The following is a 19031-nucleotide window of genomic DNA, read 5'->3' as shown; positions in this document are numbered from 1 at the left end:
TTTGTCTAATTCATTTCTTATCTCATTGAGTTTCCTTAAGATATTTACTCTGAATTCTTTTCAGTCATTTCAAGGGTTTCTTGTCCTGTAGTGTCTGGCACTTGAGAGTTACTAAATTCCTTTGATGGTGTCATATTCTCTCATTTTTTCATATTTCTAGTATCTCTACATTGATTTCGGGTCATCTGGTAGATCAGTTGCTTCTTCTTTTACTCTAAAGTGGGCTTTAAGGAGAAAAACTTCTTCTTTTTCCAGGCTCCTCAAGTGACTCTCCTTGTGTCAGTGAAATCATATATGCAGTGGACCACCTGTACAGTATTCCAGGACATTACTGTGGCAGCAAGCCATTCTTGTAGCAGAAACTGTGGTGGTGGCTGTTGTGTCTGTGCAAGGCCTTCACAATAGCGGCAATGTGGGGTCCTACCTTCTGTGTGGCCAGGGCGGTGCAGCAGTGGTGGCTGCCTGGGTTTTCTGCCTGTCTGGGGCCTCCTCTGTGGCGGTGGTGCAGGGTCCAGCCTTCTGTGAAGTTAGGCTGAGTAGTGGCAGCAACTGCCTGGGTTTTCTATCTGCCTGGGGCTTCCTCAGTGGCTCAGCCATAATTTCTTCAAAAATTTTTTCCTCCCTCATTCTCTCTTCTCTCCTGCTGGGATTTCAAGTACATGTAAGTTATTCCTTTTGATTCCCTGAGACTATGTTCTCTTTTCCCCTCTTCTTTGGATTGGGCAATTTCCATTAATCCATCTTTATGCTCCTTGACGCTTGTCATCTTTCCATTATGAGATATTTTTCAGTTCTAGAATTTCCGTCATTCTTTTTTATGTCTTTGAATATAATGATAACACCTGTTGAAAATCTTTGTCTGTTAATCAAACATCTTAATGAACTCAGGTTCAGTCTCCATTCATTGTCTTTTCTCTTTAGAATGGGCCCTGTATCCTGTTTCTTAGTAGCTTGTATTCTAGACTTTGTGAATGATACATTGTAGAGTCTCTGGATTATGTTATTGTTATGTCCATCCAAAGAAGATCGATTTTTTTAAAGCAGGCAGTTTTATTGGCTGAGCCTTTAATGAGGCTTCTTCTGTGGACTAGTACATAATTTTTATAAATATTCCTTCCTCTCCCTGTCTGCCTTCCCCAGGAAATCTAGTGCAGTGCTTTCATATGTACTCTATATGATATTTTTGGATTGTTGAGGTTTACACATAGCTTGAATACTTATAAAATGAATAAGTGTTTACTGTATTAAGTACTAGGACAAGCTTTGTATGGAATGTATTTATCCCATTTAAGAAAAAATTTTAAGAGCTATTTGTGTTCTTCACATATTTTTAGTTTTTTTTTTTTTTTTATCTTTGTTGTTAGTTTGCCTGAGGAATTTTTTTCTTCTTTTTTTAGGTGCTTTGTACTGTTACATTTGATTCATTAGAATCCAGTTTAAAGTCAGATCGAATTATAACAGCTATAAAGTAAGTTATGTTTTTATGATGTTCCAGTATATAATTGAAACTCATGTGGTATACTAGTAGTCATTATTGCTTTTTTTAACTTGTATCTCTGTACTTCATTTTTCTGTTTACGTAGTTGTGATTTTGAGGTGGGGGGGTTATTGTGCTATATTGTCTTCTGAATCATTAGTTTGAAACAAATATTGGTAAAGCATTCAATTCCTTAATCTTAACACATTTAGTTAATTCTTTGTCTCTAGAATATTTCTCAGGACAGATTTCTGGGTAATCTTGAATGGGTGGGTTTTTCTATGCCAAACAAGAAAGCAAATAAATAGACAAATATTCCAGGTTGCTAAAAATAATCTGGAGGCTGTTAATGAAAAAACCTTGTCTAATCCCAAGCCACATTGTGATTTTGTGTTCAGAAACACTTGGCTCTCCTCCCCTGTTCCTAAAAATTTAACAGTAAAATCATGTTGTTCACTTTTAGATGATGAGACTCTGTATTACAGTCCTTACCAACATTACTGCATGAGAGTCCTGGGACTCATAACCAATTCTTTGTGCCTAATAGGGCTGCTTCCCTTTCCCTAGTGTATTAGTCCATTTCTGTTGCTTATAACAAAATACATGGAACTGGGGGATTTATAAAGAAAACAAAATGTATTGCTTACAGTTTCAGAGACTGGGAAGTCCAAAGTCCAGGGAACATATTTGGGAACACAAAGCCTTGGTGGTGGTGACAGTGACAGCAGGATGTCACATTGTGAAAATGGCAGAGCAGAAAAAGCAAACTTCTCATGAACTTTCCTTCTAAAACCCTCAGAGCCACACCCCTGACCAGCATTATTAATCCATTCACTACAACCTGGTCCTATAATCTAACCCCCTCTTCAAGGCCCCACCTTTCTATAACCATAATAGGATTTCCTACTCTCCACATTTACAGTGGGAACTAAGTTTTGGGAGGACATTTAACCCAAGGCACCTAGTTAAGGGTCTAAAAAGACCACAGGACTCTGCCTCTCTCTTCCTGCTGCCTAAATGATGAGGATAATCCCCAGTATTTTCAGGATAGCTACCCTAATTATTATTCATGTGTCTGATTAAATTGACTGTATAGCTGTGTGTAAAAGCCTGGAATGCTCATCCTAATAGTCCTTTTTTGGAAACTTATACTTTGTCGAAATTTTATATTCCTATCTGGGCCAAAACTTGGTTATGCTGCCCTTCTTCACTGTGACTCCTTTCTCTTCTAGGAGACAACCCGCTTAATAAGCAAGAGCACTGGGCTTAGCCAGGGCTTCTTCATATGTTCTAGTCTTAGGTCTGTAACCTGTGTAAATGAGGGGACACACACATCACTCAGCCACACTGGCCTTTGGTCTTCTTTTCTTGTAAAATGGAGGTACTGGGCTAGTGATCCGTATCTTACTTTCTAGCCCACAAAATCTGTGATTCCTTTAGTCTTCTGAAGGAGTTTGGTTTCTTTTTCCAAGACTGCAGTTTATGGTTATGCAGATTCTGCCCCATGCCAGGACTTTTTCTAAATCCTCTGCACTGACTGGTGCCTTTTGTAATTCCATCCAAAGGGGTGCTATTTGTGCTAAGACCCTGTTATGTGCCTGTCTTTTCATAGGTAAATCTGGTTCCCTGCTTCCAGGAATTGTTTCTTCTTATTTTTCCCCATTTTTGTAGATACTTTCACAACAATTCTTTCAAACCCTGAAAAGATCTTTGCCTGTCAGATCTTCTGATTGCTTTCTTCTCTGTCATTTCAGTTACTAATCTTCATTTCACATGTTGACTGGGAGAAAGATTGTAACTCTGAATTTAACTAATGTGGTTTATAACTTTCAGGATTTTCTCAGTACTTATTAATGCTTAAAAATATATGTCTACTGTCTTAGTATTTAAATCTGGATATTTAAGCGTTCATATTTAAGGGAAAATTGTTTTCCTAAATCTGTGTAGAATTCGTTCATATGCCTAGGAAAAATACTGTCTTTCATTCATCCTTCTAATTCTTCTGGTTTTTAGTTTCAAAACAATTCTCATTAATCCCCAATTGTTTTTTAAAATCCCATTAAATCTTTATTAGTTTGTTGAAATAAATTTGTTTGTATTCATATAATGTTTTTAATATTATATCTTTTGTTTATAGTGGGATAAAAGATAAAAATTTCATGCTGCACTATGAGGTAAGGTGAATTTTTTTCCCAACATTTTATTTTGAAAAATATCCAGGATACAGCAAAATTGAACGAACTTTACAGTGAATACTCATATACCTAATACCTGGGTTCTACCATCAACATTTTACTGTGCTAGTTTATCTGTTAAGTTTGATTTGGGGCTGTCATTTTATTGCATACAGAAGGGATTTAGAGAGATAAGTAGAAGTTTTCCAGTCAACAACTTCCTGCTCTAAGACATACATAAAAGCTAAAGAGTGTAGCAGACAATGTTGTTCCCTCCTCCCAGTGATGTTGTTTTTGACAAAAGTTGTACCTGTACACAGTATACCAAACAAAAGTGGAACTTTTCAAATATCTCAACTGATATCACCTTCCCCTGCTAGTTACTTAAGTGTTCATATTTTTACTTAGTTGATTAGTAGTAAAAGATCTGAGTTATTTGATATTAAGTTGCTTTATATGAAATCATTATGTATAATTGAGTCTGTCATTGACTTTATTCACAACTAATCCTAAGGGACCAGACATAACATATAGTAGTTTTAATTTTATTATTTGAAGTATACACCGTGGTAGGCTAGTGTGAAGTAGCAAGTCACTTCACTCTCAAGCAACCCTTGTTGGCTTCCCAGAATCCCAACATTTCAGTTTTTTTGAAACTGCTATAATCAGTAGAGATACATTTATGTAGGAAGTATATGCCACAGAATATCCATAAATCTGGAAATGCACATAGGTCTGAATCCTTTATAAATATCCTGTTTTGGATATACCCAGATGCTACAGAAGCAAGAGAGGAATTGTAATTGAGGAAAGTACATCCTTTGTCATGAGCTGGAGAGCACATGGCAATCTAAAAAGGGCAGCCATGGAAAATGCAGCTCTAGCTGATTATTGGGTAGAGGGGTGGGGGAGGGAGCTGGAGAAGGAGATCAGCCATTACTGCCATGTTATCCCATTTTTTTAAACCTTTTTATTATCAAATTAAGTATAGATACTGAAAATCATTTAAAACAACACATGGCTTAATGGGGTTTTATAAGGCAAACACCCTTGTAATCACTACCACCAGGAAATAGAACATGGCCAGCCACCTCAGAAGCCCCTTCATGTTTTTCATACCATTCTCAACACCCTTTCTCTCCTAACTGCTCTCCTAAGTTTATAGTAATCACTTTCTTGTATTTTCACTGTACATCTCCCACATACCATCATTTAGTCTTGTCCATTATTTTTAATTTTATATTTCTTTGAGTCTCTTCTAATCTACATGTTTTTTCTTCCATTATTTTGTTTTCTTTACATTTTATCTGCCGAAGTCTCAGAGCCATTTAACCTGTATAGTCCCCCATCAGTTTGGGTATTGCTGATTATACACATGGCATGATCCACATGTTCTTCTGTCCTCTCTATTGCCTGCAAATTGGCTGCTGGTTCTTGAGGCTTTATCATATTCATACTCCATTGTTCTTTTTTTTTTTTTTTTTTTTAAATTGTTAATTTGGAATTCCAGATTTTTATGGGAAATTTCCCAATTTTTAAATATCACAACTAATTCATATTCCTTTAGGATAACATATCCATCAAATAAAACAGTTTACAATCTGTGGCTGAAATAAAATTTTTATAGAAAAGATCTGTGTCCTCAAAATGTACTTCTTTTCAAATATGGACGTATTTTTTCTTATTATAAAAATATAATATTTTGTTGTTAATAATTTAAACATTATGGAAATTTATGGTGTGAAACCTTACAACCATTCACTTCTCACCCCTTAATTCACTTACACAGTAGAAATAGCTACTTTAAGCAATTTGATATATAGTGTAGATTTACACCAGACATTTTCTGTACATATGTGAATGTAATTTTTTTTTTTTTTAAGTTTCCTCCTTATGCAACTAATGAAATTGGCAAAGTCACTGGTGTAAATAGAAGAGAACTTGGGCATGGTGAGTATAAATCTGTAAACATGCATGTTGTTTCTGCAGAGACTTAGTACATTTTTTGCTTATTGTTTTCTATTTTAATTTAGGTGCTCTTGCTGAGAAAGCTTTGTATCCTGTTATTCCCAGAGATTTTCCTTTCACCATAAGAGTCACATCTGAAGTTCTAGAGTCAAATGGTAAGGTATTAAGAAATTTCTTTCCTAATAGAAAAGACCAGATTTCTTGTTATATTCTTAACTTCTCAAAAGTACAGTTATATTATATATCTATGATCCAGGGCCCAAGCCTATTGCAAGAGAAAAATGTGTTTAGTTAATCATACTTGTCTGAATCTCTCTTCTTTGCTAATGAGTTGTTTTGAAAGCAGTGTAAAACAGGTATTTTCCCTTATGTATCAGTTATAGTATATTCAGTTTGGGTTATTTGTTTCTTTATTTCTATAAACTAACACAATTCAAGACTGGTTTGGAGAGAGGAAGGGCCAAAATAGAGTGAGCCATTAGACAGGGGACACCTGTCACATGTCACAGATGAATAATAAGTGGACACTACAGAGGGAGGCTGGACTAAAAGGTCAGATTTAAATTTTTAAAAAATCAGTCCATTGGTCAAGGCAAGGTGCAGTCATTGAAGGCAGAAAGAGCACAGAGTTCTTAAAGGTGTAGCAGACATCGATCAGATGATCACAGATTTTAAAAGAAAAACACCAAAGTATGCTCAGAATTTAAACTAAAGACTTTTCTGTTCTTTACTGGGTATAACTAGTCTAATGAGATTATGGCCCAACCAGAGAGCCAGAGCCCTGTATCTTAACTGCCTTCTGATTAAGGCGACAAAAGAGGTATGCTAGTCCTTCTGGGAGGTTTCTTAGAATAGAATTTCTATAGCAGTACTGTCCAGCAGAACTTTTTGTGATGATGGAAATCCTTTATATATTTGCTCTGCAGTTGAGGAACTAAATTTATTTCAATTAATTTCAATTTAAGTAGCCACATGTGGCTATCATATTGGACCATGCAGCCCTGGAGTTTGTGACTTAGAAGAGCTTTTGAAAACAAGGAAGAAAAGACTATTGAATATTTATGTTATCTTTGAATATTTGTAAGGAAATAACCAAAAGTAACAATCTTCTACATTTTAAAAAATTAGTATATTATAAAGCAAGTGTTTTTTTCTTTCTGTAGGGTCATCATCTATGGCATCTGCATGTGGTGGAAGTTTAGCATTAATGGATGCAGGTAAAAGAATTATGTCTCAAAACTGCTAACACTTTGTACATACCTGATTAGTTTAAGATTTTTTTAAAACTGGATTTTAGTAAGATTTGAAGTCAGATTACAGATAACCAAACCAGGCCAGAGGCAAGATAGATGCAAAGTGGAGCTTCAAATATCCAGATATCTTCTGGAATTTTTCTTTTTAACTAAAAGCATTATACCAAAAACTATTTACTTGCCTAGGGAATCAGTGAACTTTCTCACCATCTAAAAGGTAGAGAGCTACAGAATTGATTCCAGTAACCAAAGAAGTTTTGACTAATAAGCAGAAGTATTAGGAGCCATAAGAGAAAGCAACCATGTAATCTTCCAGTCAATTTATACAAGCCGCAGGAAGAATAATGCCACTCAGAAGTGTATACACAATTTTAGGAAAGCAGACTATGAGTGGTTCTGTATAATCCCTGGGTATGAAACACCAAAAGGGAAAAGAGTGTGTTAGGAGGCTCTCAAAACTAATTTCTGCCAAATAATCACCAATGATGCTATTTGAGAAGAAAGGGAAGAGGAAACTAGAGAAACTAAAGAAGCCACACAAGGAGTTCTCTGTTAAGTTCACACATTTACAGTACAAGTATGAAAGATGGAAAGGAAGATATAACCAAGGATGAAATGAAAAAATGGTGTATTTAATAATATTATCTAGAAAAAACTAAAACTTAGAACAGGCCAAAGGAAAAAAATGCTAAACATACTCTTCTGGTTGTATTCAGTGAAGGAAAACATAGTCTGATATTTAAGGTAGCTGGTAAAAAAAAATGCCGTTACTATTTTTCATCTCCATGCATTCATTCAAATGTTTACTATGTGCCACCTATGTGGCACTGATCCAAGTTCTTGAGATGTGGTGAATAAAACTGTTCTTGTCCTCATGGTGCTTGCCTTTCTTAGTCTTCCAAATCTCATATTGGAAAACAGAACAAATCCTGAAAAGGGTGAACTGAAATGTGAAAGAAGACATCATAAGAGAGTCTTCAACTGTTTAAATGAATCAGATCTTTTGGTCTAGACAAAAACCCATCCTAGGTAATGATGAAGACTTCAGGATGAGATTACTGAACCATGCTGGCAGTCTTTGAGAAATCATGAAGACTGGCATACCAAGAACAGAAAAGTTCTTATTTTTGGAAAAGAAGTATTTTCTGTAAAGTATAACCCAGTGAACTTGACAGTGACCCTTGACAAGACTCTTAAACAGTTTATAAAAAGAATGGTTTATAAGTATTTTAGAAAGTAAGGTAGCTACTGAGAGAAGGAGCCAGAAGGGGCTTATCAAAAATAAGTCATGCCATAGTAAACTCATTTTCTGTTTTTGAAAAAAATTACTAGATTTGGAGTGGGAGTAAGTGCCATTCATGCAGTAAATCTAGAATTCAGCTTGACAGTTTATGATATCTTTGTGCAAAGGATACAGACATTTAGACTAGATGTCACACACCATTCAAAACTTGTTGAAGGATAAGCAAAGGGGCCTGGTTAAGCTGACCAGCAGGTCAGAAGGTTTCAAACAGAGTACTTGAGGATGCTTCATCCTCGACCTTGTCCCTTTCAATGTTTTTGTTATTGCGTTAACTGAGAAGACTAGCCTGCCTATAAAAAGGATATTGACAAAAAGGAATGGGTGATTAACTTAGTAAATGACAAAATTAATCTCTTAAAAAAAATCTTAACAGGATAAAAAATATGGAGCCAAATATATAAAAACATTAAATTTGACAAGGAGGAGTATCAAGTCCTATGGGAAGGGCCAACAAAGGGTATACAATTCAATGCAAACACATGAGGGCCTGCCATGCCCTAAGTCAGACTGTCCTATGCCCCAGAGATACAAATGGTACCCATTTTTTAAAAACTTAAAGGTGTGAGAACAAATAGACAAAGAAATTAACAGATCAAAGAGATAATACAAACATGTACAAGGGACACAAGGGTGAATGATGAACTAAGTTGAGGGTAACTGGCTCATAGAGACCACTACATTTCATCTGGTTTAAAGGTTGGTTAGTTATTCCCAACTAAAAATAGACATTTACAGGTTGAGTAGTTGTTGACCAGGCATATTAGGAGCAGGGCCCGTCAGTATTTCGCATGAAAGGAACAGCACGTACAAAGTCATGAAACAGTATAGTGTGTTTCTAGACGGTTTTTAAAGGAAGTGTTGAAGTAATAAACTGGAACTAGATTTTGAAGGTTATTGTAATACTAAGGAGTTTGGACTTAAAGCTAGCATTTTTCCAACTCAGTATTCCATGGAATAGTGTTCCACAGGATGTTGATTATTATATACCATGAAAAAAAAAATTCTTTTGTAGAGTAAGGTTGAGCAAGGTTAAGCAGGTTTATTTAATATGGGTTAAATTTTAATATGCTAATGTGAATACTGAATCTCTACAAACAGGATATATAATATTTACCAAACTGTTTTGACCATAGAGTATGTATAAAAAGTTCCTGGAATCAGTTAATGGGTAACTTGAAGAATTTTATGTAAAAGACTAGCATGATTTCAATATGCTTTTTTTCTTGTTTTTAGGTAGTTTCTCCTAGCTTAGATGATGAGGTAGAAGAGACTAGAAGATGAGGTGACAGACTAAAATCTGGAAAGCAAGATGGGGAGATTGTTGCTAGGGCGAGAAATGATGTGGACTAAAGGAGTAGCAATAAGTATTTCAATATTTAGGAGAAAGGACAACTTGCTAAAAAATTTAGAGGATAGGGGCTGGCCCGTGGCTCACTCGGGAGAGTGTGGTGCTGATAACACCAAGGCAACGGGTTCAGATCCCATATAGGGATGGCTGGTTGTTCACTTGCTGAGTGTGGTGCTGACAACACCAAGTCAAGGGTTAAGATCCCCTTACCGGTCATCTTTAAAAAAAAAAAAAAAAAAAAAAAATTTAGAGGATAAATTAAACAGATCTTTGTAACTTGGTGGGATATAGGAAATGAGGAAGGAAGTGTTAATTCTGATGTGAGTGCCTTACTTGCTTTCAGCCAAGACAGAGAATGCATGAGGAAAGGGATTAATTGGAGTTGGTTCAATTTTGAATTTATATACAAGGGTACTTCAAAAAGTTTGTGGAAAAATAGAATTGAAAGATAATACCAATCTTTCTGTGAACTTTTTGAAGACCCCTAGTATTTACGGTTCTTTGAGGACATTTCTCTGGAGATGTCCAATAGGCAGTTTGGTTATACAGATCCAGGGCTTGGCAAAGAGAGCTAGGTAGAAAGGATAGATTTTTAAGTCATCAGCATTATAGGTGGTAGTTAAAACTATGCGTGTGGGTGAGATTGCTTAGAGAGAATGAAATGAGATCCCTATTATACTCCTTCATATGAAAATAAGTTCCAAGTGATCAAAACGTAAACATTTTTTTTTAATGAAACACAGGAAAATTTTATTAAAATCTTGGAGAAGAAAAGCCTTTCTAAGCAAAATTCAGGAACCATGATTGCACAAACTTTAAAAATTCTACACAGATACTCATTTGTATAGTGGTGGAAAAAATAAAAATAAAATAAAAACTCTACACAGAAGAAAAAATCATTTTTTTGCAAAGTCAAACTAGGAAATAATATACTGTATTTTATATTGTATATTTATCTTTTATTTAATATAATATTTACATTTTAATAAATATCTACTGTCCTTATTGAAAGAGCTCTTATAAATCAACTAGAAAAAGACTACCAACCAAATAGAAAAATGGTTGAAGGCCATGAACAGGCAGTCTCCAAAAAAGAAATATAAATAGGCTTATAACATGAAAAAGTGCTTAACCTCACTCATAAAAAACAAATGAAAATAATTTTTGCCCTTTACATTGACAAAGATCAAAAGTTTTGACAAAAATTAATAAGAATGTAGAATAACATGCACCCTCATATCCTGCTAGTAAAAGTATAAAATACTACCTTTTGGGAAGGCAGTTTGACAGTGTAACAAGTATAAATACACACACCTTTTGACTCAGCAATACCACTTCTGTGTGTGGCTTATAAAAATTTATGGGTGGTACTATGCAACCATTCAAAGGAATAAAGTAGAACTTTATGTGGTGCTGTGTCAGTATCTAAGATATGTTATTAAGTGCAAAAGGCCAGGTGCAGAATAGCGAATGCATGTAGTATGAATGCATGAGTAAAGAAAATAAAAGATTATATTTACATTCATACTTGTGCAGAGAAATTTTCTGGGAGGATACACTAATGATGGCTGCTGTGGGGGGTGGTGAACTTAGGTGTTCAGGCTAGAAGAATTTACCAAATACATGGTTACTTTTCAACAAAAAGGTGGTGACAGCAAAAGCAAAAGGACAAAGCAATGGATGATTTAATAGTTACAAAGTATGCTATTATTAGAGAGGTTTTTGCCAAGTACAGTGATCACCTATGAAAATTGTTTTGTTTTATTTTATTCCTAACCAAGTGACCAGCCAGACTAAAAATTGTTCAAAAAGACATGAGGTAGTTAGATGACTTCTTAAGACCTTTCCAACTCAACTTTGGTGATTGTCAATTTAGAGAACACCATCCACTTATCATTAAAATAAATGTCAGTAGAATGATAAATACATGTGTTAAGCTGATGTACACATTACAAACAGAAGTTCTTTTTTCAATTATAGGGGTTCCAATTTCATCGGCGGTTGCAGGTGTAGCAGTAGGATTGGTCACCAAAAACAATAATGAGAAAGGTGAAATAGAAGATTATCGTTTGCTGACAGATATTCTGGCAAGTATATTCCCAGTTTCAATTTTTTTTTGGCGGGGTTGGCAGCTGGCTGGTATAGGGAGCTAAAATCTTGACCTTGGTGTTAAAACACTGTACTTTGACTAACTGAGCTAACCAGCCAGCCCCTCCAGTTTCAAGTATTTAATGGTGAAGACTATACAAGTATCTACAACAGTTTTCTTTAGGAAAATTGAAAATTAATCCTTATGCACTTATTGGGGGGGAGACATGATCTAAAAATAAAGTGATATTTCTGATGAAAATATTTTTGGCTTTAAAAGTCACAAATTGGAAGCAATAGTTAATGTAGGAGATATTTCTTTTTCTTTTTTTTTTTTTTTTTTTTAAAGATGATCGGTAAGGGGATCTTAACCCTTGATTTGGTGTTGTCAGCACCACGCTCACCCAGTGAGCTAACCAGCCATCCCTATATGGGATCCGAACCAACAGCCTTGGTGTTATCAGCACCACACTCTCTCGAGTGAGCCACAGGCCAGCCCTAGAAGATATTTCTTTGTGTTTGATCTTAGAGGACATGGTTTACTTCTAAAGCTATTTTTAGAAATTCTTCTACAGTGACTAAGGGTGAATTTTGTTTTTGTTTAAAACTGAGGGCTGGCTGGTTAGCTCAGTTGGTAAGAGCACGGTACTGATAATATCAAGGTCTAGAGTTCGATCCCTGTACCAGCCAGCCACCAAAAAAAAAAAAAAAAAAAAAAACACATAAAACTGTATCATAATTTTTTAAATTCCTGAAGGGAATTGAAGATTACAACGGTGACATGGATTTCAAAATAGCTGGCACTAATAAGGGAATAACTGCATTACAGGTATTTTTAAAACTCATTTTGTTTCATTTTTGTAATACTTAAATAATGTTATAAGTCAATATTTATATAATTTGTTTGGCTCATCTATATTAGGCTGATATTAAACTACCTGGAATACCAATAAAAATTGTCATGGAGGCCATTCAACAAGCTTCAGGTAAACCACTGTGCCTGACTCTCCTCTCACTATGGTCTAGTTTGTTAATGGGAATTATAATTCTCACTAGGCTTATTATAAAATATAGCTTTAAAAAATGGAATTTCATGTAACTTAACTTAGATCAAGAAGTATTAAGTTATTGGGCACATGACTAACCACCAAAGTGGGAGACCAGTGAAATTTCAATTTTCACATATTAAGCAGCTCTTTAGGATTATGCAGAAAGGAATACAAGTGAATTTTCAAGGTAAATGGGATGTGGAGAGCTTTGGTTATTAAGCTTAAAGAGTTTGGATTTTACTCCACGAAAACTAGGAATGTAGCTATTTCAGATTACATTTATTTTATAACTTTTGTGTTTTTATAGTTATAATTTCTACTGTTTTTATCTCTTCTAGTGGCAAAAAAGGAGATATTACAGATTATGAACAAAACTATTTCAAAACCTCGGGCATCTAGAAAAGAGAATGGACCTGTTGTAGGTAATACACTAAAATTATTGCTGATCTCATGATAAGATAAACATTAATAAATGAAAGTGTATTACTGTTTTTTTATTTTTTTACCCCATACACAAAACAAAAATATTTTAAATATTTTTATAGTTAAAATACTTTAAATTTGGGGGGATATTCTTGGACATTTTTTGGTAATTTTAATAAAGTAACAAAACCTTTTTCTATTTCATAGTGAAATATTTTTACATTTATCTAAGCAAAAAAAAAAAAAAATCCTGAGTGACCGGGACATGTTTTAGGTTTATTTGAGTGTTTGAATTATATGTTTCTCTGTATTATATTTCAGAAACTGTTCAGGTTCCATTATCAAAACGAGCAAAATTTGTTGGACCAGGTGGATATCATTTAAAAAAACTTCAAGCTGAAACAGGTAAGAGCTGTATGGAGTTTGGGGTTTTTCATTAACTGCTGGACCATGTGAGTTTAGTATTTCATCTCTTTGGAGTTGCTCCAAAAATATGTTTTGAAAAATAAAGACCAGGAGGAAAGGATATGTCACGTGTTTACTGTGAGTTTTCTTTGTGCCTCTTAATAAATGAGCAAATGATTGTCCTAAACCAAATTCAAGAAGGATAACCAAGAGTTCATCAGGGTTTTGTTGTTGCTGTTGTTTTGGGCACCATTTTTAAATTGAACATTAAGAATAATTTTTAGTTTTTCACTTTAGATGGCTTATGTTTTAATTATCTCTTACTATTCTGCTACTTTCAGTTAGTTTTATTTAGACTCTTTCATTTAAACAGTTTGTGTACAAATAATATGCTTTAATTTGTTTTTTTCTGGAAGCATTGTTTGGATTACCTACTACTTACCAGCTTTGAGGTTGTTGAAGAAGGGTAAGAAGCAGAGTTACCTTAGTCAGTTCTTCAGATTGAGAAACTTATATGATTTTGTCCCTCAGTCATCTATTCACCACTCTAAAGCGTAAGAGGGACAAAGAAAAAAAGATAAAGGAAGTGTTCTAGTATCATTTCTACTCATGAAAGAGAGCAAAACCAGACCTTCCAAAATTAGCAGTGATATGCTTGATCTCACCAGCTACTGGGCTCCAAGAAAGCAGGGACATTGGTTCATTGTTGTATCCCCAGGGCCTAGTACAATGCCAGATACATAGCAGGTGTGTAGTGTGTATTTGATGGTGAATGAATCCCTTCATTCTGAAAGCAGTGATTAAACATAATTCTGTTCAGCTGCTTCCAGGTTCTTCCTCTGTTCTCACATCTGCTTTTAAAACTAGTCTCCACTGGAATGAATGAGCACGTTAATTTTAATATGTTAAATTATCTTTTTAAAAGGTGTAACTATTAGTCAAGTGGATGAAGAAACATTTTCTGTATTTGCACCAACACCTACTGCTATGCATGAGGCAAGAGACTTTATTACTAAAATCTGCCAAGATGACGTAAGTATAGATATTTTAATAGTTGCTTTTTCTACTTTTTATTGATGTTTTCTTTATGAATCTTACGGCTTATTTTGCACTTACAGCAGGAGCAGCAATTAGAGTTTGGAGCAGTATATACCGCCACAATAACTGAAATCAGGTAATATCAAGTAATAAACTGTTGGTTATTAAAAGATTTATATTACAAGCTGAGGTTAACTTCACATTTGCTTTCTTTACTTTGACATCATAAGGTGTTTAGATTATGTGATAGTTGCCATATAATATTAATTAGTTTTTAAGTTATTTTCTACACCAGTTTGCAGATTTTCAGTAACATGGTTCTATGATTATAATTATAATAGATTCTTGTAATGAATATTTTCTTTAACCAAATTTTCTACCATTTTAGACTTAGCGATATTGCCTTTTTCTTTCTTTTTTTTTTCTTTTTTATGGTTTGTTTTAAAGATAGTACTACTTAATGCTTAATTAGCACCTATTTTAAAATACTAGTTTCAGCCTCAAAGCATTTATACCAGCTAAGCAGATTGCATTTTCAGCATCAGAAAATCCCCTTTTTTAAGAAAAAAAGGAATTATCAAATATAGCAGGAGTGTTCAGAGCTATTTGAAATGAATAATAAAAGGCAGTAGAGGGCTGGCCAGTTAACTCAGTTGGTTAGAGCGTGGTGCTGATAACACCAAGGTCCAGGGTTCAATCCCTGTACTGGCTAGCCACCAAAAAAGGGGGGGGGGATGGGATAATTTTTTAATATTGCAGGTGAAAATTAAGAAATAGGATGGCTTATTTTAGTAGACTAAAGAAAAACAGGAAGAGTAGTTTTTAAATAAATAAATAAATATCCCATTTTTACCTAACTCCCTTCCTTAAATCACTATCTAACATCTACACTCTTTTAAAATATTTCATGTCATTTCAAAAATTTTTGGAAATTATGAAGAGAAATACATAAGAATAATACATATTCTGAAAGCTTTTACTGCATATTTTTTTCTTTATATTTTCTTTGTCCTTTGATTCACAAGTATTTATGTACAGGGTGTATTTTCAATTGAAAATTAAGTTTGTGTTTTAGGTAATCAAACTTTTTATAGTTATAAGAACATATTGGAGTGGGTTTTTTTGGTGTTTTACTTTTTTCTCCTACGAAAACATCATCAGTTTTATTTGTCAATAGATATACATACAGATACTTATCATTTTAACCGAGCTTCTTATTTTCTTCTTGTAGAGACTCTGGAGTAATGGTAAAACTATACCCAAATATGACTGCAGTACTACTTCATAACACACAACTTGATCAACGAAAGGTAAAAAAGACAGATTTGGTTACTCTTATAACTGCCTGACAGTAACCATATTGAAATTAGTTAGGTTGGTGAGAATTGTAGTTTTATTTTTACTAATTATTACTAATTACTAGCCTAAATACAGAAAGCAAAAATGGTAGTGATACTGCTGGCAAAAGGTTTTACATGTTTATCATGTTGTTTACTATACCGTTTATCATATTTATGTTTCTCCTTCCATGATAGAATAGAAACACTGAGTGTTTTGAGGTAGAACAACATCTAGAACTAGCACACAGCAATTACTAAACATTTCTAACTATAGCCATGATTTCCCAATTTTCTAGTGACCAACCAGTCACTCTTTGTTGTGGTTCATCATCTGGAAGACTAAGAATACAGTACAATTCAAGAAAACTGTAGGGGCAGGGGAGTAACAGTGGCACCTGTTTTACCATTTATTAAAATATATTATAAAGCTGTAGAGAATAAAACAGTACATTACTGGCCCAGAAATAGATAATCAAAGCCACAGAAAAAAGAAACCAAAAATAAGCCCAATTAAATCCACTGGACTATATATAATACATGCTAAATGTTGCATTTTTAGTCTGAGAAGAGATAAAAATTATTCAGTAAATTATATTGGTACAGCTGGTTATCATAAAGCAAGATCTCTGCTCACTTTTTCTACCAAAATCCTTTCCACATTAAAGAGATAAATGTTAAAAAAAAAAAGTGGTAGGAAAAGAAAAAAAATCTTGTAGTGTTGAGGGGAGGGGTAGGAGGGGGCCACAGGGACTAGAAGAAAGTATGGACATTTTAATAATCTTGGTACTAGAGAACTCTTTCTCAGCATGATATCAAACCAAAATGTAAGTAAACTGAGAAAATTTGACCATAATTTTTGTGTTAATTATATGGCAAAAATTGTAATAAGACTGAATGACAAGCAACAACCTAGGGGGAAAATGATAAAAACATATGACAAAGACTGAATATACAAAGAGCTTTTATAGATCAGTAAAGAAGATGAATATCAATAGAAAAATGTACAAAGAACATGGACAGACTAATTGTTTTTTTAAAAAGCCACCCAAGGTATTTAATGTCAATGGCATTTTTTTTTTAAATACAACTAAAATTAAGGTATCATTTTTAACTTTTAAGTAGTTGAAAATTGCCAATGTAAGAGAAAAGATGGGCGTTCTCAAATACTGTTGAAAGGAGTGTGTATTAGTCCGTTTTTTATCACAAAGTACAGTGAACTGAGAGATTTATAAACAAAATAAAATTTATTGCTCACAGTTTCTGAGGCTGAGAAGTCCAGAGTCCATCTGGTGGTGGCGACAGTGACCCAGGGGTCTCACATTGCAAGATGGTGGAAGCAGAGAGAGCAAAAGGCAGACTCTCCTCTTCTTTTTAAGCCCTCAGAACCATGCCCCTGACCACCATTTGTAATCCATTTACTACTGCATGGTCCTATAAACCAATCACCTCTTCAAGGTTCCACCCTTCAATGACCATAACAGGATCTCCCACCCTCTTAACAGTCACAGTTGCTAATACATAAAAGTTTCGAATACATAAAACTTGGGGACACAATTCAACTTTCAGGGAGTTTTGGGGGGACATAATTCAGTTCACTACCTTCCACCCTGGCCCCCCAAAATTCATGTCCTTTTCACATTCAAATGCATTAATTTCATCCTCAAAGTCTTAACTTGTTTCAACTCAAAGGTCCAAAGTTCAAGTTCCATCTGTGAATTTAAAACAAGTTATCTACTTCTAAGATAAAATGGTGGGACAAACATAAGGTACATATTCCCATTCCAAAAGAGAGAAATAGGCTAAAAGAAAGAGGTAACAGGTCCCAAACAAGTCTGAAATCCAGCAGGACATACATTGAATTTTAAAGCTGGTGAATCTTGTAACTTTACTCCATGTTCAACATCCTCTGCACACTGGTGTGGGGGTTGGGTCCCTAAGTCCTCAGGCAGCTCCACTTCTATGGCTTTCCTGGTCTCAGATGATACTTTGGCTCTCGCAGGCTGGCATTGTACCCTGGTAACTCCACAGGTCTGGGGTCTCCATGGCAGTCCCACTCTCATGGCTCCACTAGACATGGAGCTGGTGGGGTTTCTCTGTTCAACTCCAACCTCACATTTCTGCTCGGCACTGCTGTAGTGAACATTGTCTGTGGTGACTCTGTCCCTGCGACAGATCTCTTCCTGGGCCCCCAGACTTTTCCACACATCCTTCGAATCTGGCATTCTGTGAGCCTAAAGACTTAACACTATGTGGACACCGCCAAGGTTCCAGCTTGTGTCTTCCAAAGCTTCAGGTCCAGCCACAACTGGGACCAATTTAGCCACAATTGGAGCAGCCAAAGCAGCTGGGATGCCGGTGCTGGAAGCAGCTTCCCAAGGTGGTCCTGAGCAGTGAGCCTGTGGTGGGTGCGCTCAGGCCATTTCCCCAAGACCATTTTGTCTCCCTAGGTCTTTGTGCCTGAAATAGAAAGATTGGCCCCAGAGACTTCTGCAGTGCCTTCAGGGCCCTTTTCCCCTTCTCTTGATAATCCCCTTTCTCCGTACTAATAGTCTTAGCTAACTGTTCTCTGGGCTGCACCATTGCATGCTCTCTGCTTCTCTACCACATGGCCAGGCTGCAAATTTTTTAAATTTTTACACTCTGCTTCCCTTTTAAATTCTGGCTTTTTGTCATGCCTTTGCTGCCATAACAGCGTAGGCTGTTACAAGTAGCCATGAAGCTTCCTTAATGCTTTGCTGCTTAGAAATTTCTTTGGCCAAATGCTCTGGTTCACAACTCCTAAGTTCCAAGTTCCACAAAGTCCTAGGGCATGGACACAGCGCAGCCCAGTTCCTTTCCAGTTCAGAACAAGGGTGATCTTTGTCCCAGTTTCCAATAAACTCCTTCTGATTTCTGAGACCTCCTTAGAATGGTTTTTACAGTCCATATTAATATCAGCATTCTGCTTGCCACCATGTAACCAGTTTCTAAGACATTCCAAACTTTCCCTCATCTTTTTGTCTTCTGAGTCCTCCAAACTCCTCCAACCTTTGCCTAACACCCATTTCCAAAGCAGCTTCCACATTTTCAAGTATTTGTTATAAGCAACACCCCATTTCTGTGGTACCAATTTTCTGTATTAGTTTGCTTTTGTTGCTTATAACAAAGTATACTGAACTGGGTGAT

General features: G+C 35.3%; 1 protein-coding gene across 2 annotated transcripts in view; it reads left to right on the top strand.

Moving 5' to 3' along the window:
• Positions 1 to 19031, top strand: part of PNPT1 (polyribonucleotide nucleotidyltransferase 1) — a 48959-nt gene that overhangs the window by 27211 nt on the left and 2717 nt on the right. For both annotated transcript variants that reach the window (XM_063078297.1, XM_063078296.1), the window contains 13 exons: positions 1398 to 1468; positions 3615 to 3651; positions 5535 to 5601; positions 5685 to 5774; positions 6783 to 6836; positions 11504 to 11610; positions 12369 to 12440; positions 12534 to 12597; positions 12999 to 13082; positions 13405 to 13488; positions 14414 to 14520; positions 14607 to 14662; positions 15758 to 15836. In XM_063078297.1, the coding sequence (XP_062934367.1) occupies positions 1398 to 1468; positions 3615 to 3651; positions 5535 to 5601; positions 5685 to 5774; positions 6783 to 6836; positions 11504 to 11610; positions 12369 to 12440; positions 12534 to 12597; positions 12999 to 13082; positions 13405 to 13488; positions 14414 to 14520; positions 14607 to 14662; positions 15758 to 15836 (972 nt within the window). The remainder of the gene's footprint in view (positions 1 to 1397; positions 1469 to 3614; positions 3652 to 5534; positions 5602 to 5684; positions 5775 to 6782; positions 6837 to 11503; positions 11611 to 12368; positions 12441 to 12533; positions 12598 to 12998; positions 13083 to 13404; positions 13489 to 14413; positions 14521 to 14606; positions 14663 to 15757; positions 15837 to 19031) is intronic.

Source organism: Cynocephalus volans, chromosome 14, assembly GCF_027409185.1.
Source record: "Cynocephalus volans isolate mCynVol1 chromosome 14, mCynVol1.pri, whole genome shotgun sequence".
Classification (NCBI taxonomy): domain Eukaryota; kingdom Metazoa; phylum Chordata; class Mammalia; order Dermoptera; family Cynocephalidae; genus Cynocephalus; species Cynocephalus volans.
The sequence above is the reverse complement of the archived record's forward strand: the minus strand, read 5'-3'. Positions and strand labels throughout refer to the sequence as shown.